Below are 17,128 nucleotides of genomic sequence, written 5' to 3'. Positions count from 1 at the left end.
TTAGAAAGTAAACGGCAGAAGCAGCAGAAAATGTCCTATGATGGCCTTGATATTTTTAACATCGATTTTGGCCCCGGGGACGCGTCACTCTCTCCCCGACCTTATTTGCTCAATTTGAAATTACGAGATAATGTCCTTGATTAGTTATGAGTAATGGTTGTGGTTAAAGGGCCTTGTGCTCCTCAGACATAAGACACTCTTTAGTGATAGCGGGATTCCCCTTGTGACCGCCTCAGATGATCAAGATCATTGGGTTTCTTTGTGTTTTAGGGTTTGGTGTAGTCAGGTTGATCTGGTGGTTCTTCTTTAAAAAAGAGGGAGAGAAACATGTGAGAGGAAATTTGGAGCTTTGGGTTCTTCGTTGGCCGATTTGTGGAAACCAGGGCAGCTGATGGTCCATGTGTGATTCACATAAGAAATGTGTTTGTTTTTCTCACATTTTTTTATTTCTTTTCCTTCAAACACGTCCCTCAATGTTTCTAAAAGTGTTTTAACAAGTGAGGTGATTCAAATTTCTCACTAGGCGTCGTCCAATATGAGTTTTTATATCACTGATGCCAACTTTTTTGAATTATTTGACACCGATGGTCGATATTTCATGAAATTGCACACAAAATTGTGTAATTTTAATCAAAAGTCTTTCTCTGCATTGCGGTTTATGTCTGCATTTCATTGCAATTATACATTTTAAATAAAAGTTAGGTTTAAAATATTGCGTAAAAAATATCTTAATTGTAATCTTTCTGTTATTTTATTTATTTTAGTTGTGATAGAATCTTTGAAGTCACACTTAAGAACAATATTCACTGTGTTATAGAAGTTAGTCATAACATGACCTACCATACTCTGCATACTAATGCAGTGGTTCCCAAACACTGGGTTGGGACCCACATATGTGGGCGCCTAATAATTTTTTGGGTCCACATACAACTTTTTAAGTTAAGATTTATGTGTAAATGTTTACAAAAAACGTGCATTAAATGAAGTTAAAATTAATTTACTAAACGTTTGTTTACCAAATCAAAGGCGTTTCGACTTTATGCACTAATAAGATTTTGTTTTTGACTAATATTTTGCCGGGATGAGAATGTAGAGATATAAATAGATATAAATGCATTCTAAAGCGGCACAGAACAGTTGAAAATACACAATAAATCCCACTTTATAGCCTTTGTCATTAGCTAATTGTGGTTTTTCAAATTGCAATTCCAGTTTTTGTTCAGCCAAAGTATAAAATAAACATTGAACTTTAAATTAAGGGATTTAGGAAACAACTGAATCACTCACCAAAATCTTAACTGATGTACTTTGTACACGAAACTTGGTCAAATACACTACATATCAAGTCTGTTGAGTTAATCAAAACATACAGAAATAAACAACAATCAGACCATTCATTAAAATAACTATAGCCAATGTCGATTATTGAAAAATGTCCAGACTCAGTTTATCGGTGTAGATCTCGCTGGAGCGACGGACGGCTCCGAGGCTCCGCTGACATAATCCCTCACCCATTTACATCATGGCCGCATTCCAAATCCCTACAAATGTGGCTGACTTATTTGCCTCAAATTGAGAGTAGCTACATTAGAAAAAAAAAGATCTAATCAGGCCTATATGACATGGAGTAGGCCAGGGAGTCCTTTTGTTTGATTTGTACATGGGATGGAGGAGCCGGCTATTGGAAATCCCTGAAGCAGGCTTTAGGGGCAGGTCTGATTCTCGTGTGAATTGGGGAGGCTCTATAGCTCTCGGCTGACTTGACTGGGGCTGTATGGGCGTGTTGGAAGGGGGAGCGCCGGTCATGAATAGGGTCTTTGACTACCTCAGACTTGCCCTGAAAAGCAGGACAAAGACCCGAGGGCAACGGCTTAGAGCCTCACAGCTGAGCTACAGAATGCTTGGCCCAGTCTTTCCTGCCTCTTTTTGCTTGATTTAAATACTACAGTGGCTTTCAGCATTCTGGTGACGGAGGCTCGCATTCACATTTTTTTTTTTTTTTTGACATCAACTTTCCTCTGCGCTCTGTTTTTGTTTACAGTGCACTAATGTTTACGCAATCCCTGTGTACAGCGGTGCTGGTGAATATGCATCAGTGACTCGTAAAACCTTCTCCAGATGAGCGTCATGTTGCTTTTATTAAGCTCAATTTACTTTTTTTTTACAGACCCACCACTGGCATGTGTGTGTGTGTGTGTGTGTGTGTGTAAAACTCACAGCTCCACTCCCGAGTTGTTAATTACGGAACATTTTTGTGCATCTTCGTTCAAGATGGCGACGCAAAGCGCCAAGTGGCAACTTGATGCGCGCGGATTATTTGTGACGGATGTGTGCGAGCGGCTCTTGCGAGATTTGCAGGGGCAGAATAAAAAAGCCATAAATCTTTTCCGCAGAGTTAATGGGGTTATTTGAGTCCTGTCCAGACACTCTCTCCCCACAGAGTGTCTAGTTTCAGATGTCACTCAGAGCTTTGTTTGCCTCCCAGGGTGAAGGGTCGGAGGTGAGGGTTCAGGGCCAGTTGGCTGAGTGGCCACAAAAGCCCAGGCTTCCCCCTCGGAGCACATCCGATCTCTTCCACACCACACCACCGTGCCGCCGCAGCGCCGGGGATCGGTTTGCAACATTTGTCTTCTCTGATTAGAAGCCCAAATTCATTTTCACCTATGACAAGGCCGCGTTAGTGAGGAGTCAGGCTCGTGAAATACTTTCGAGGGGAGTTTTCTTTAATTCCCTCTGCCGTCCCACTGCTACTGCGTTAAACCATTATTAGAATAAAATGCACTTTAATTTTCTCCATCAATGTTTCAGCTCAGGAACGCCCCGCTCAAAAAAAGAAGGAGGAAAAAAGAAAGAAAACTCTCCTCCGTTTCTTTGTTCCACACTGAAAGTTCTTGTGAGCCCACAGCCTCACCCCTCGTCAGCCCCCACCCACAATCTCAACTTTTCTCACCCTTCCCCCGGTCCCTCCACCACCCCACCCAAACATATCCTCCAGCCAGGTTTATTATGCTGTTTCACGCAGACCAAAATTGCAGCTGCATGGAGAACAATCTGGAGCACATTAGCTCAGGCGCTGTGATTTATAAATTGTTTCTCAGGCCATAAATCCCTGCTGTAATTGTGCACAAGCACCCTTCTCTTTCTCCACCCCACCCCCCCCACACACACACACACACCAACCCAACACCCCCTCATTCTCTCTCTCCTTCTCTCTTCTCTCTCTCTCTCTGAGTCGCGCTAACACTTAATTGTTTGCAGGAGTGTGTAGTTTCGGATCGCGGAGGGCACACACACATTTTTGGGGCTCTCACACAAAAAGCAGGCTCCTCGTGAAAGATAAACCTTCCTACCACTTGACGCCCCTCGAACTTTCTCTGTCGCGTGGGTTTTTGCAGCTAAAACATCCCAAACTTTTTGTGTGTGTCTTCAGTCTCTCTCTCTCTGTGGTTTCGTGCTCCGCATTCCAGAATCCTGCGTAATTGTGACGGGGGGCCCTCTCCACAAACTCCGTCCCTGGGAATCCGATCGTACGGCAGCCCCTGATCGTAATCACCTTGCCGTTCTCATTATGTCGTCGGGAAACTGAGAGATAGCAGCAGCTGTACATACTGTATTAAATATCATGTCCAGCCTTGAGTTGGCCCTCAGTGGTCTCTGCTTCGCGTTCGGGAACAGACGGCATCGATCAACGTTAGCGCCGGTCAAGAAAAATCACAAAATGAGCTCAGAGTCGTTTACTATCAAGGAAAAACTGACATTCTTCAGTTGATTGACGCCCCCCGCCCCACCCCCTTTTTTTTCCGCTTGTGTTTCGCTTGTGTACCCCGAAGAGAGACGAGAACGGGACCCCGTGACCCGACGAGCCTCCTCCCAAACTTCTGTAAAGCTATAGCAGGAAATGTGTTCCGCACAAAGTTTCAGACATGTAAGCGGAGAGCAATGATGTGAGCGTGAGCCGGGGATTTATGGTCCGACCCATCGCCGGGTGGTGATTTAGGGCCGTGATGGCAGAGTGCGCAGCGTGATGAAAATGAAGCCTCTAGATTGCGGCAGGAATGACTTTTACAAATGTTTCAGGTATAAAAAGTCTGTGACTGCGCTGGCGACGCTCCAGACCTCCCGGCAGTCTGCTGACAACGCACATAACTAACCGCGCCGAGCGTCGGAGTTGTGCACCGTGTCGTGCGCTTCGTGGAGATCTAAAACAAGCCTTTATTTTAAAGAAATAAGAAAAGGAAATACTTTCTCTTTGATTATTTTCTGTTCGGTACCATTGTTTTCATACCACGTGAGAAAGATTAGAACAAAACAACTTTACGTGTTCATTTTCTGTCACTTCTAAAGACAATAAACTCAGTATGTTTGTATGACATTAGACCAAAACTAATTATTGTGATAGTCCAACTAAACCTGGACATTTAAAATGCATATTAATATGTGTTAATATGCTAAAAAGTCAGACTAACTCCTGCTACTTCACTGCTAATAATAGAAGAAGCTTTTGTTGTTTTGTTATATTTTTCTTCTTCTGTTTTCGTACCTTCCTCAATCTGATAAAATGCGACACTTCTATGACCTTAAATGACACACTGAACATTTATTAAGCAAGTAAAACGGCTCATTAATCGTTCCTGAGCGGTTACGCTAGCCTCCAGCCTTTGTTTGTTTTTAAAATACTTGACTTTTGGTCGGCAAGAAATGGCAAATATCGGCCGGATTCGCCAATAAATTGGTCTATTGTTACTGTCTAGCGTTTCATTGTAGTTTTGGTAAAGTAAAAATTGCAAATATCGGCCCAATCGATCAACCAGAACGATTAATGGGTTTACCTCTAGCTTCTAGTTTTTGATTCACCTTAATAAAACTAGACCAGTGTCATGGTTTTTAAATAATTTTTACTTTTGGCAAGTAAAAAAAATGCAAATATCGACCCAATTGATCAACTATTTTGATCGCTCTTTTAATGTTTTTATTTAACTTAATCAACTTAGAGAGATAAATAGCAAGCTTTTGTTATTTTTCGGTAAAAAAAAAGCAAATATTGGCCTGATTAGCCGATAAATCGGTCAACCTTTATCTTCAACTTATTTAGTATTAAAACAGGAGAGATTGTGTGTGTTTTTTTAGTCCGTTTTACTTTTGGAATGTAAAAAAAATGCAAATATTGATCAAATTAATCAACTGCTAGCCTTTGATTTTACTTAATTCCATGTTTTTCTTTTAAAGTACTTTACTTTTATCAAGTAAACAATGGCAAATATTGGTCTATGTATATATTTGTATTTTGACTTTAACTTATTTCTCATTAAAAGGAAAAAGTTTGCTTGTTTTTAAATAACTTTTGAGCAAAAATAACCTCTACCTTTGATCATTCCATTCAGCAAAAGTGATTCCATTTTAAGTTTACACTTGTAGCCTTACATGGTCCCACATGTTTCTTAAAAAAAAAAGGGTGTGTCATCAGTGATGTGCATTAATCCAAACGTCTAACAGTCGCCGCTCTGTGTCAGAATACCTGTGGTGAGTGAACGTGTCTGTGTGTCTGAGAGTATGGACAGAGCTGCAGGGGTGAGGCAAAGTGAGGAGGGGTGAGGGTGGAGAGAGAGAGAGAGTGTGGATAGCAGTGGGGTGATAGCGATGTCAGGTAGTAAAAAGTGAGATGAGGCAGAGCCCAGAAGTCTGCAGGTCTGGAGATTTGCGCCTGCACTCGCAGAGCAAACACAGGAGGCATCTGCAGGCAGCTGTGTGTGTGTGTGTGTGTGTGAGGGGAGGGGAGGGAGGGAGGACTGCCGTCGCTGCTCAGGACAGGGGTGGGGGTGGGGGTGGGAGCCGGGTGGTGAAGAGTGAGAGAGAGAGAGAGAGGGTGGGGGGAGGCGGGGGAGGACTCGCAGAGTGAACACAATCAACCCTCTGTTTTCATAAGACTTGTGGTATGTGAGAGCAGAAACAAATGTGTTTAATTTAGGCTACGTTTTTTTTTCCTCCCTCTTTCCCTCTCCCTCTCCCTCTCCCTCTCTCTCTCGCTCCCTCTTCTCCTCTACACCCACTTATGCCCACCTCACTTTCTCAAAACTCTTTTTTTTTCTTCCTTCTTCCCTCCCCCGAACACATCTTGATACTTTGTTGCCTCCAGTCTTATAGTATAAAGGGGATACTTGTGTAAAAGTACAAGTATCGGTACCAGAAAAAACACTTAAGTAGAAGTTGAAATGACTTACAAAAAATATATATATATTACTGAAGTAAAACGTCTTAAAGTATATGACATTTTCTGTGCGTCAATGGACTTTGAAAAGATTTGGAAACGTTCTATAGATATATATATATACTAGACGCTACGGTTCTCAAACTGTGGCACATGTACCACCACAGCTACGCAAGCTTCCTCTGGTTTGTACTTTGTGGAAAAAGTATCTTTACCCGATAACCGGACTTTTGTAGTAGTTGAAAAAATAACAGTTAAACTCTTTTAAAGTATATGACATTTACTGTAGTTAAGGAGTTAGGATTGGGCCATGGTGGCTCAGTAGTAGGGCCAGTTGTCTTTCAAACAGGAAGGTTGTGGGTTCAATTCCTGGCTATATGTGTCCTTGGGCAAAGACACTTGTTCCAGCATGTGAAAGAGTGAAAACTGTAGTGTAAAGCACAAGAAAAGCACTATCTAAATACAGACCATAATACCAACTCTTCTTCTGATTTTATTTGGTAGGAACGAGTAACAAAGATTGAGGAAATGTAGTGGAGATGCGAGAAATGTGAATTTTGTGCTGCTTTTAGGGAAAAGTTTGAGGTAAAAAAGAGTCGTAGGAAAACAATCACACACTGTTTCCCTCCCTCCTGCACCGTCACACAAAAAGACTCACTTGTTGGTATTTATCTGCAATTTCTGCACAAAAACAAACAGTTGTTTTCAGCGGGAACGCTGCTGAGCTGTGATATTCTGCTTGTTATTGCCTCCTAAAATGCCTTGGCAGGGGAAGGCCTGTATTATATTGGGTAGGCTCATGCTGTCTCCAGTCAATTTGTGTTGGGTCATAAATGAAAAATGCAGGTCTCACCATTGTGTCATTGGTTGAGCCTTACTGTAAAGCGTCCAGCCAGCAGAGAACTCTCTCTCTCTCCCTCTCTCTCTCTCTGTCTCACCACCTCACCACCACCGTGTTCTGGAGTTAATTATACCAAAAAACCTTTACGGGCCGCGAATGTCAATGAAACGAGGGCTACTCCCCAAACTGTAAAAATAACGTGTGTTCCTGTGACCAACAATGGCACGCAGGAAATGCGTGAAAAAAAAACCAAAGCTCTCGACACTGGAGGTGCGGAGCGTCGTGACACGAGATCGCGCTGACATTAATCCTGCGCGACTTTTGAAAGCAGATCTCCCAGGTACGGGAAACCACATAAGTGACTTCACGATAATTGACTTGAATAGCTTTGCACCCTCTCTCTCTTTTTCTCCCCCCCCTCCCCTCGCTCTCTCTCACCAGATGCATAATTATTCTCTTGTGTTTCTAATTATACAGTGAGTTTTATGTGACCTGTGTAAGAGAGAGAGAGTTACTCACTTATTCCTGACTCCTACCTCCGACCATTTTTAAGGACTTTTCCTTTAAACCGCGTGCGATTAAAAAAAAGTACCTGAAAAAGTAAAAAAAAATCTTTTTTACAGGAAGCAATAACTTAGGATCTTGTCCTGCGAAAAAGGAAGAAAACCTGAAACAAAATAATTGCTTGGGTTGCAAAAAATGCAATCTCCTGCTGGAGTGGAGGCTCACACACACACACACACACACAGAGGGAGAGAATGTTAAAGGAGCTTTAAAAAGGGGGGGAAGGGGGAGTGGGGTGGGTTTTTCTTGGCCCTGTTCTCTGTTAATGCTGTTTTATTACTGAAAGTGCAGTAAATTCACTCCCTGGACTTTTCAAATAAACCCAGTCTGGCCTTGTACAGAATATGCATGAGGCAGTCATATGGCACCTGATTGTTCTGTGGGAGTTTTTAAAAAAAGTTTTTTTTAACGCCTGGAAATCTTTTGTTCCCCATCGTTGGACACACACACACACACACACACAGTCGCTGGCCGAACCACAAAACGTCAGCAGAATAAGATAATTAATCTCGATAAAGTGTCAGGTTGTAGGAGATGATCGTGGTTTTTAAAAGAAAACAAACACGGACGCTGAAACTTGAGGTGAAACATGCAATATGAACTGTGTTTTGTGTGTTTGCACAGCGCGTAAACATTTCAGCATACGACAAGGCAGTTTTATCGTTTTTTTTAACAATTAGAGCAAGTTTTCAGTGTCTTAAATGTGAATATTTTCTGCTCCCTTTGCTCCAAATGACAAAAGAAATCATTCCGATTGACACGGTTTGGTTTGGGAAAGCGGAATAAGACGCTTGAGAGAAACATTCACCAACTTTTTGTGCACCAAACACATGAAAGTAGTCACACAAGTTGCAGCCCGAGCAGAGTTAAAGTTGAAATGGTAAAAGGTAGATTGAAGTTAACAGTTTTAAACTGGATTAAATATACAGATTAAATATACTTTCGACAGTGTCAAAACTAAAAAGATGTTCAAATAACAAGATGATATCATTCATTTAGCAGAAATGTGTACATCTGCACTTTATATACATCAATCAATCAAACTTTGTGTTGAATTTGCTCTGATAAATGACCAGATGAGACAACAGCGCCCTGTGTGTGGCGTTTATGTCCTGCAGGAACACACACACACACACACACACACACACACACACACACACACACACAGTGAGTGTGGAACCATGTTGGAAAAACCTTGACGCTGTGTCGAGCAGACCTCCCTCGTGCTGCCTCCCCTCTTTGCTCTAATAGTTCTTTTGTGTACAAGAGCATGTTAAGAGGCCAAAGAGCCTGGCCTTAATGGGCCACGTTGCCATGGCGACTGCAGCACTCTGGATGTCTGACCTTTGACCTTTTTTTTTTTTTTTTTTTACCGTCCGTGAAAGACGAGTGCGGGATGACCAACGGGGGTCACAATAGAGGCCAGGGCAAACTGAGGGAGTTCTCCTGTCATAGTCACTTAACTTCATTCCTCCACGGGCTAATGGACACTTCAACTGTGGTCGCCATCAGCAGTCTGTTGTCTCTGCTGCTGCACCACAGCCTTGTCACGGTTAATATCATATAAATGTGTGACGTTTAAAAAGTTTAACCCTTCTGTGTCCGTTCTTTTTGTCGCCGACAGGATTTGGCATGCATACTTCGCCGTTACCGCCACTCCCTAGATCGTTTGCGATATCTAGATATCAAAAACCTGTCCAGGGTGTGATCCCCACCTCTCGCCCTATGTCAGCTGAGAATGGCACAGCCAGAAAGCAGAGAAATAGAGCTTTGCACCTGCGTACTTGTCGTTACGGTAGAACCTCAGGACTTTCGCGAAACAACCGCCTCAATCGCACACAAGATCGTTATTCCTGCCAGATATCGAAAGTTAAAGTTTTCTTGGAAATAAGGAGGCACTCGCTCATTGGACATTTTATGACAATTCTACAGCCATAAAATCAAAATAAATCCAACTAATGACTATTTTAAGATATATATGTATATATATACACACACATATATACATATATGTGTGTATATATATATATATATATATATATATATGTAGCCAGATCAATGAAACTCAATCAATACTCGTGAAAAAGAGCGTTCATTTATTAAATGTTGAATTAAATGGCACTAAAACATTGTTGTATATCTTGTGAATCAGGTCACGTTAGTGTTCCATCTTCAAAAAGTGGGTTCCTGTATTTAAAGACAGAAAAAGTGCTATTCAGTAAACAAACAAACAAACATGTAAGTTTTGTCCCATGGAGAGACAATAAGTCCAGCACTGACTAAAGAAAACCCACGTTGGTCGACCTCTAACATTCTCTTATTGTCATAGTTCATACGATCCAGTCCCACTTTCTTTTCCAACCGTCACACTGTCACTTAAAAAAAAAACACATTTGCGTTGTTTCTCTTTTACTCTTTTGGGCCGCTTTAATTAATAACTTCCTCCGTGACTAATCTGCTTACTTCATAGCAGACTGGATAACAGGACACGGTCTTCATTCAGTGGCCCGGGCAGAGCTTTACAGGTCTGACCGGCTGAGCCGCTTGTCATTTCCCCATCAATTACACACTAATTAGCACAATGACTGCCGGGGTTTGCTTGAGAATTGTCAGTGCAATTGGCTCTAATGTTGGCAAACAATGAGCCTTAATGCAAACTCTGAGCCACTTATCACACGGCCCTTTGTCCCCGAAAGCCTTTAATTGTGTTTCATGCATAGATTGGGGTTGAGGTGTCAATGGCCCTGCATGAGCAGGTGATAGCAGCAGAAAGAAAACCAGGGGAGGAGCTGTTGTGTCCAGGCCTGACGGGGATTATTGTGTGGCGGGCTGTTGTTCATATGGGGCAGGGGACAGTAATTAACACCTCAGCCAAACAGCAAGCTGTGTGGCCCATTTGTTTTCTGTTGGGGGGGTAAAAGAAAACAACGGGGAGGGGCTCTCACCGCACAGCAGGTGATTGACATTATCTGCTGGCGCGATCCGTGCAGGCATTCCTGCCGCTCCACTATTCACCGCAAGTTGGGGGCGAAGCCATTTCACAAGCGTCAGGCTCTTCGTCTGAGCTGCTGCTGCTGCTGCTGCTGCTGCTGCTTTATTACAAGACAAAGTCCTTTATTCGCTTGTTTGTTTGACTGTTTGCTCATGATTGATTGAGTTAATCCAAGTCAACATGTCTAGACTTGTATATTTCTAAATTAAGAGTATTAATTCCAATAAACATGCTGCAATTTAAAGGTCCAGTGTGGGAGGTTTTAGGTGAAAGTGTTTTCGTTTGGCAGAAACTGAAGGTAAAACGTTGAAAACTTGTTTTACAATAGACCACAATGGACAAACTAAAGTCAATCTTTCACTTTTAATGGTAAATGAAGGTGACAAAGAGTGAGGCGAAGGGTTTTCAGCTGCAACGCGGAACTTCACAGATATGTGTTGCTCAATTTTCCATACTGTACCAAGATTAAAGATTTAGATTAAGATTTCAATACACTCCAGATTATGTACAAAGAAAACCAAGTATCCAGAGTTTGTTTAAACTGAGAGACAGTCAATATGGTCTAAGAACATTCTTACATGAAAAAAACAAGTTAAAAATCATTGTTTGTCAGTGATGAGGGTCAAACTATGGAATACGTGTTCTGCATGAATACACTTTAGTGTCGGCGTTCACCTTTTTTAGTTCACATATGAGAATGTAGACGGTCTTTTGACTTATCTACCAAACTGTAGGGCTGCAACCTTCTGTAATGTAAATATGATCTTGTTTTGTGCTCAGACTGAGTGCGATCTATTTTTCTTTAAGATATGAATTGTTCCTTAAATTGGCGAGAGAACACAGAGCAGTTAAAAACAGAACATTTAAATTGTGGTCACATTTGTGGTTTTGCTTATTGCATGGTTTCCATTTGAAAATGATTTATTGTTCCAGTTCCAGTTTGTGAACAAAATCATTTTGATCTACATTTGAAACCATCTCTGTATGTTATGGACAAAAGAACTATTGGACTAATGTAGTTAATCAACATCGGTCATAATAACAGATTAATAAATAGATTAAAACAGATTTAAAAGGTGACTCTGCGTTGATACCATTGTGACGCTCGTGTGTCTTGCGCTCCGGAGTCGGGCAGATAGTTACGAGCAAAGTTTTTGGGTGTTTTTTTCTGTCCTTTTGGCAGCGCGCGTGACTTAGTTTGACAGCAAATGTCCAGACATCTGTCTCTTCTCGTGGCGCTCTGATGTCGGTGCTCTGCAGCGTGGCACCGCACACTTCAGAGATGACAAAGACGCTTGGCTATGTTTTTCCCTGCGCTCCGCGAGAGCGATGTAACAATTAGAACCCAGCTCTGGCAGGACCACATGCCCCAGAGCATATGTCGTTTTCTCACAGTTCAAAAAAAAAAACCAAAGGGGCTCCAGTGCAGCTTTTTTGGAAAAATTCAGCGGCATCGCTGCCACCCTTTGTCGCATCTGGGTCCCGCGAAAGTAGCACATTCTACTGATGTCTATTCTGGGTGTTGGAGGCAACGGGGAAGAGCTGGAAGACAATTAGAGAGCTGCAGAAAAAGGGGATCAGCTAAACTTCACTTTAGTTTCACATTTCCTTCAGTAGTGTGTCCGAGCCTGTGAAACCAGCGCTGCCAGGTCCCAGGGCTGAAACGCAGCTGTGAGTCACTGCCATATGTCTGTGTTTGTTTCTAATAAAACAAGGGCACGTGTAAAATACACTGCGAAATGTCTCGCAGTTAAATCCATATCAGTTTTATTCCTTGTTTCAGACATTTAACAGCACTTAAGCCCCGTCATAAATCTTAAAACCTCGTCTTTTGTTTCCTGAAGCAGCTCGTCGACACAAACACTCCCTCCCTCCCTCTCTCGCTGCCTCGTGTGTTATAGTCAGTACATCTCCACGCAGTTATGAGTCATTTTTAAATCATTCATCATCACACAAGCACCCTGTACCTTGTGCTAATGGTGTGTTCCATTTGTAGTCAGAACTCAGAATGTTACACTCGGAGCAACCTCGCCAATCCCGTGTGTAGACCACAGCATAAAAACCAGTCGGTGGCTAGCTGTTAGCATGTTGAGTGCCATTCATTAACTGTAAAACATTTCATTATTTGAGCATAAACACAGTCTTCACAGTTGTCTTAGTGGCTAATTCCTCCGTGTACTGGCTTTTTCCTCTTATTTCTGGGTCAAATGGAGTTGGTAAACGTTGAGGTAGTAATTCAACTCCCAGTCGCATCATACCACGTACATGTGTTTTAAAAGTCCAGTTTTATGTCTCTAACAGTGATAAAATTTAGTTCCTCGCCAGCGCGACCTGCCAAATGCTCAACTTTTTGTTTCCTGAAACGTCTCGTAGACTCAAACACGCTCCTCCCTCCGCTCGCCTCGTGTCAGGAACGAAGCTAATGTGACAGTCGTAGCTCGACTACGCCATTTAATTGGATTACTGTCCTCATCCCCACTGTACAAGCACGAGCCGGGGATCCCATTTATTCAGCGAATTGTGCCCCGCTCTTGCTGCGCTAGGTGGCTACATGCCCCCTGTTTCAGCTTGTTATTGTTAGCTAAGGTAAGGTTTAGCTGGTGGCTAGTTTGTTAGCACCTCTCTAAGTCGTCCTACCATACATTCATTTTAAAATTCTCAGTTCTTTAAGCTGGTAGAGCATAAATTCAGTCTTCTTGTGAGTCCAAAAACACACACTGGCCTGGATTTCACTGTGTTTTTCTTGCTTTTGTCTCCTTTTCCTTTGTGTACCAGCCTCTGCTATTACTTCTGGGTCAAAGCTTAGCGGTGACCGACTGTGGAGCATGTGCAGAGCATTTAGGCCACTTTAAGTCCAACGAACACATACACGACGCGGTTCTCTGATTATCAATAGTGTGTTAGTCCTACTTTGAGAAATTTGATTTTCTACAATTTTCAGTCCCCATTTTAGTTGGACTAACATAGTAATTAGTGACTTAGTTCTAACTTTATGTAAATGAGTGAGACACACTGAGAAAGTTTGGAGCTCAGCTGTACGGGCCTGCAGATTCCTCGCCTTTTGTTTCCTGTAACAGCTCGCAGATTCAGACTCCCTCCCCTCCCTACCCCTCTGCCTCATGTGTTAGCGAGTGTTTTCACTGCTTCAGTCCGGAGTGAAGCTAATGTGACAGTGTGCGCGGCAGGCATTACCTGGCTGGATGTGTGTGTGTGAGCCGTTGCCGCACACTGGCACTCTGGCAATTAAAAGAAAAGTAGGCGCTCGGGAGAAGAAGAAAAAAAAAAAACGTGCCTGGGGGCATGTTCCTCCGTCCTGGCAGAAGCTGTCAAATAAAGGATGGATTTGGGTGGGAGAGCCAGGGTGGGCACGGCCCGGGCTAGACCAAACGCTCACAATAGCGCTTGTTTCATTTGTGGAAGGACCCGTGATTGACATAGATTAGACAGAGAAAACTGCATTGTTTTGGATTTTCTCTCTCTCTCTCTCTCTCTGGAGAGCAGCATTCATTAGGCACCCTTGCACACAGCAGAGTAAAGTTTCAATAGGGAGCGATCAGCCTCTAAAAGCAACTGCCTCCTGACAGTTGTATGGACTTGGGCCCATTAGTTGGAACCCACGATTCAGCCTTGAGCAGTATAGTGAAAATGAAGAGGGCTGATGTCAACTCCAAGAATTCTCCCCCCTTTTTCTTTTTTTTTTCTTTTTTTTCGGAGGGAAAACGGGTCCCCTTCCCCCTGCCTCGGCGCTCTGTTGGACCCCAGCTGTCAGGAAACAATACCCTCTGCCTGCTCCGACAAACTCATTCCTGAAAATGTTTTTTTTTTTCTTCTTCCCTCCTCTTTCCCCCTTCACCCTTCCCACCCCCCCAATTCCTCCTATAATGTCTTTTCCATTTTTAACCCGCAGCCATCCAAGCTTCCTTCCTCCTTACAAACCCTGAGTGATGAATGAAGGTTTTCTTTTTTTTTTAAATCACACTGTGAATGTGTGACTCCTCCACTTTGCTTGTTTGTCATCATTTGTCCTGCGCGGACTTTTGAAAAAGTGGACAAAGCTTTGCATCCATTCTCCCAAGAGGATTTGTCAGTCACACATTATTCTTACACAAATGTTTGCCTTCCGTGGACCTCAAACTGTTTGTGCGCAGGAATTCACGAGCACAGTGCTGTGTAAACAACAACGATAGTATACATACGTTGGTGGCAGATTACAGTGGATTGTGCAACCGCCTCTTCCCGGCGTGCGACACACGTCCAACTCAAATTATAATCTACGATACTACACGGACGAGCAAATCATTACCCTGAAATGTAATTTTTGATTTTTGAAATTGTACGAGGGAGAGAATCCACATGCATGACAAGCTGCAGTATCCGGTATTTAAAGTGATTCATAAACCAGATGTTTGAGCCGTGCTGTTGGTGCTTCATGCTATCATCATTGCTGGAGAAGAGAAGAGGAGGGGGTGAAAAAAAAAAGGCTCGACTGGTTGTGTCAAGCCGTAAATCTCCCCAATTACGCGCTGGCACCGCGGCAAAAAGGGCCGGAAGTAGGAATAAGTACCAATGTCACATAAAAGAAGGCGATACTTCGATTCGTATTGATTTTGCAAAAGCATCAATACCAACATTTAATGACTATTAGTGTCTGAAAGTGTAAAAATCAACAAAAAATATGGTGGCAAAATAAGAGAAGTATGATATTACAATTAAAGCTGTAGTGCGTAACTTGTGAGGATTTCTGTTTTTGTCGTTTTGAACAGAAACGATGTAACGTTATTTTTGTATGGAAACAGGCATTTGTGTGTATACAGCAGCAGAGCAGGAAGCAGGCGGAGACGAGGCGCTTTTATCCAGTGAAACTGCAGAATAAGCGGGTTTTTTTGAGCAGTAGAATCACTCTTCTTGGACGCTATTTCGTGTTTTCCGTCAAACTCAAACCTCTCTGGAGTCGTCTCGCTTTACAAGCACAATATTTGAGACGTTTAAACTCAAATGGGAGACGTTTAAACTCATTTGACAATAGTTTGTGTATAGTTAAAAGTTACACACTACAGATTTTAAAACAAAAAAAATCTGTCATCACAGATTTATTGTTATCTTTAAAAAAAAAACAAAAAAAAAATCATATGATATCATAGTATCAGAAACGGTATCAAGCATTTTGCTCGGTATCACTTTCCTATTTGAAATTCTAGTAGCAGGACAATCCTAGAAATGAGACAAGAAAAAAGGGGGAAGTAAACACTTGCACAACATGTCATGATAACTGCGATACGCGTGTGAGAAACACCGATCCCGAACGGAGGAGGAACAATGTTCCAGGTCAGGAAGCCAAACCCCGACTGAGGCGGACAGACAGGTGTTACCTTGGAGTCCGCAGCACAACCTTTTCCCCTGCTCCGTAGATGAGGGCGCTTCCTTCCAGCTGTCTCTTCCCACCCGCTCAGCGATGGGCGCCCACAGCTGGCCACTTGTTTTTTGGTTTTTTTTTCCCTGACAAACGGCGATTTCACAGTCCTCCATCAGTCCACTGTGTTCACATCGTTCTCCCTGCTCTCCCCCGTGCCAGAAATGACTGTCTGACTGACTCCAGCAGCAATGTGGCTCTCATACAGGTGTCTGGTGGAAAACTCTGCGGGTTTAACACCATTCATACCACTTTTGCACGCTCCAGGAGAAGATGCTCTCCCTGTGGTTTAGACACTGTAAATTTTAAAGAGAGATTTTTTGCACATGAGACTCCTTTACCTTTCCCCCCTCTCTTTTACTTCTGAATGTTTTCCCCTCCATGTTTTTATTACTCTGCATGTTTTCCCTGCAGTGTGTGGTTTTGTTGTTTAAATCTGCTCCTCTTTCTCTCGCCCCGCAGTACCTGCAGATGAAATGGCCTCTTCTGGATGTCCCCGGATCTGCAGGACTAAAAGACTCCCGCTCCCCAACTCCAGGGCATCTAGTAAGTAGATACATAAAACCTTTAAGACAAAATGGAAATTCGATTATGAAAAAAATAATATAAAACATCAGCATAAGCTGGATGTTGTGTGTAAGTGTAGATAAGAATGATGAGGGGTTTTTTTAGGGGCCGCCGTGGACACAAACGTGGAGGTTTTAGTATCGGTGTTGTATTATTATTATTATTATTAAATAAATTCAACCACATTTATTATGTTCATTTGTAACTGCAGTGCTCTGCAGGAAGTGCTGGGGGCAGTGTCACGTTCTTTGTCTGCCTTGACTGCTTTCACTAATCAGGAACATGTGACTGATGGAGCAACAGAGAGAAAAGGAGAGAAATGACTGAAAGTCTAAAGTACGGGAGCATTTCACTGGAAATAAACCAGTGAAACTCACGTTGATACTATCGTTCTTTCTGAATATTAAATCTCTGGTTATCTCTACAGCCTGTGGCTCAGAAACAAATGGACCAATGCTACATTAGCTTAGCTCGTCAGTCCACTTTCATTGCCGTGATATTGTTCTTTCAGCCGATTAAATCTCTGGTTATCTCTCGGGCCTCTGGTTC

The 17,128-nt window shown here is 42.6% G+C and overlaps 1 protein-coding gene across 2 annotated transcripts in view; it reads left to right on the top strand.

Moving 5' to 3' along the window:
* tcf7l1b (transcription factor 7 like 1b) overlaps window positions 1-17,128 on the top strand; it is a 54,078-nt gene that overhangs the window by 14,471 nt on the left and 22,479 nt on the right. For both annotated transcript variants that reach the window (XM_044026101.1, XM_044026102.1), the window contains exon 4: window positions 16,475-16,558. In XM_044026101.1, the coding sequence (XP_043882036.1) occupies window positions 16,475-16,558 (84 nt within the window). The remainder of the gene's footprint in view (window positions 1-16,474; window positions 16,559-17,128) is intronic.

Source organism: Solea senegalensis, linkage group LG5 (assembly GCF_019176455.1).
Source record: "Solea senegalensis isolate Sse05_10M linkage group LG5, IFAPA_SoseM_1, whole genome shotgun sequence".
NCBI classification, from domain to species: domain Eukaryota; kingdom Metazoa; phylum Chordata; class Actinopteri; order Pleuronectiformes; family Soleidae; genus Solea; species Solea senegalensis.
This window is presented reverse-complemented; position numbering and strand designations above follow the sequence as displayed.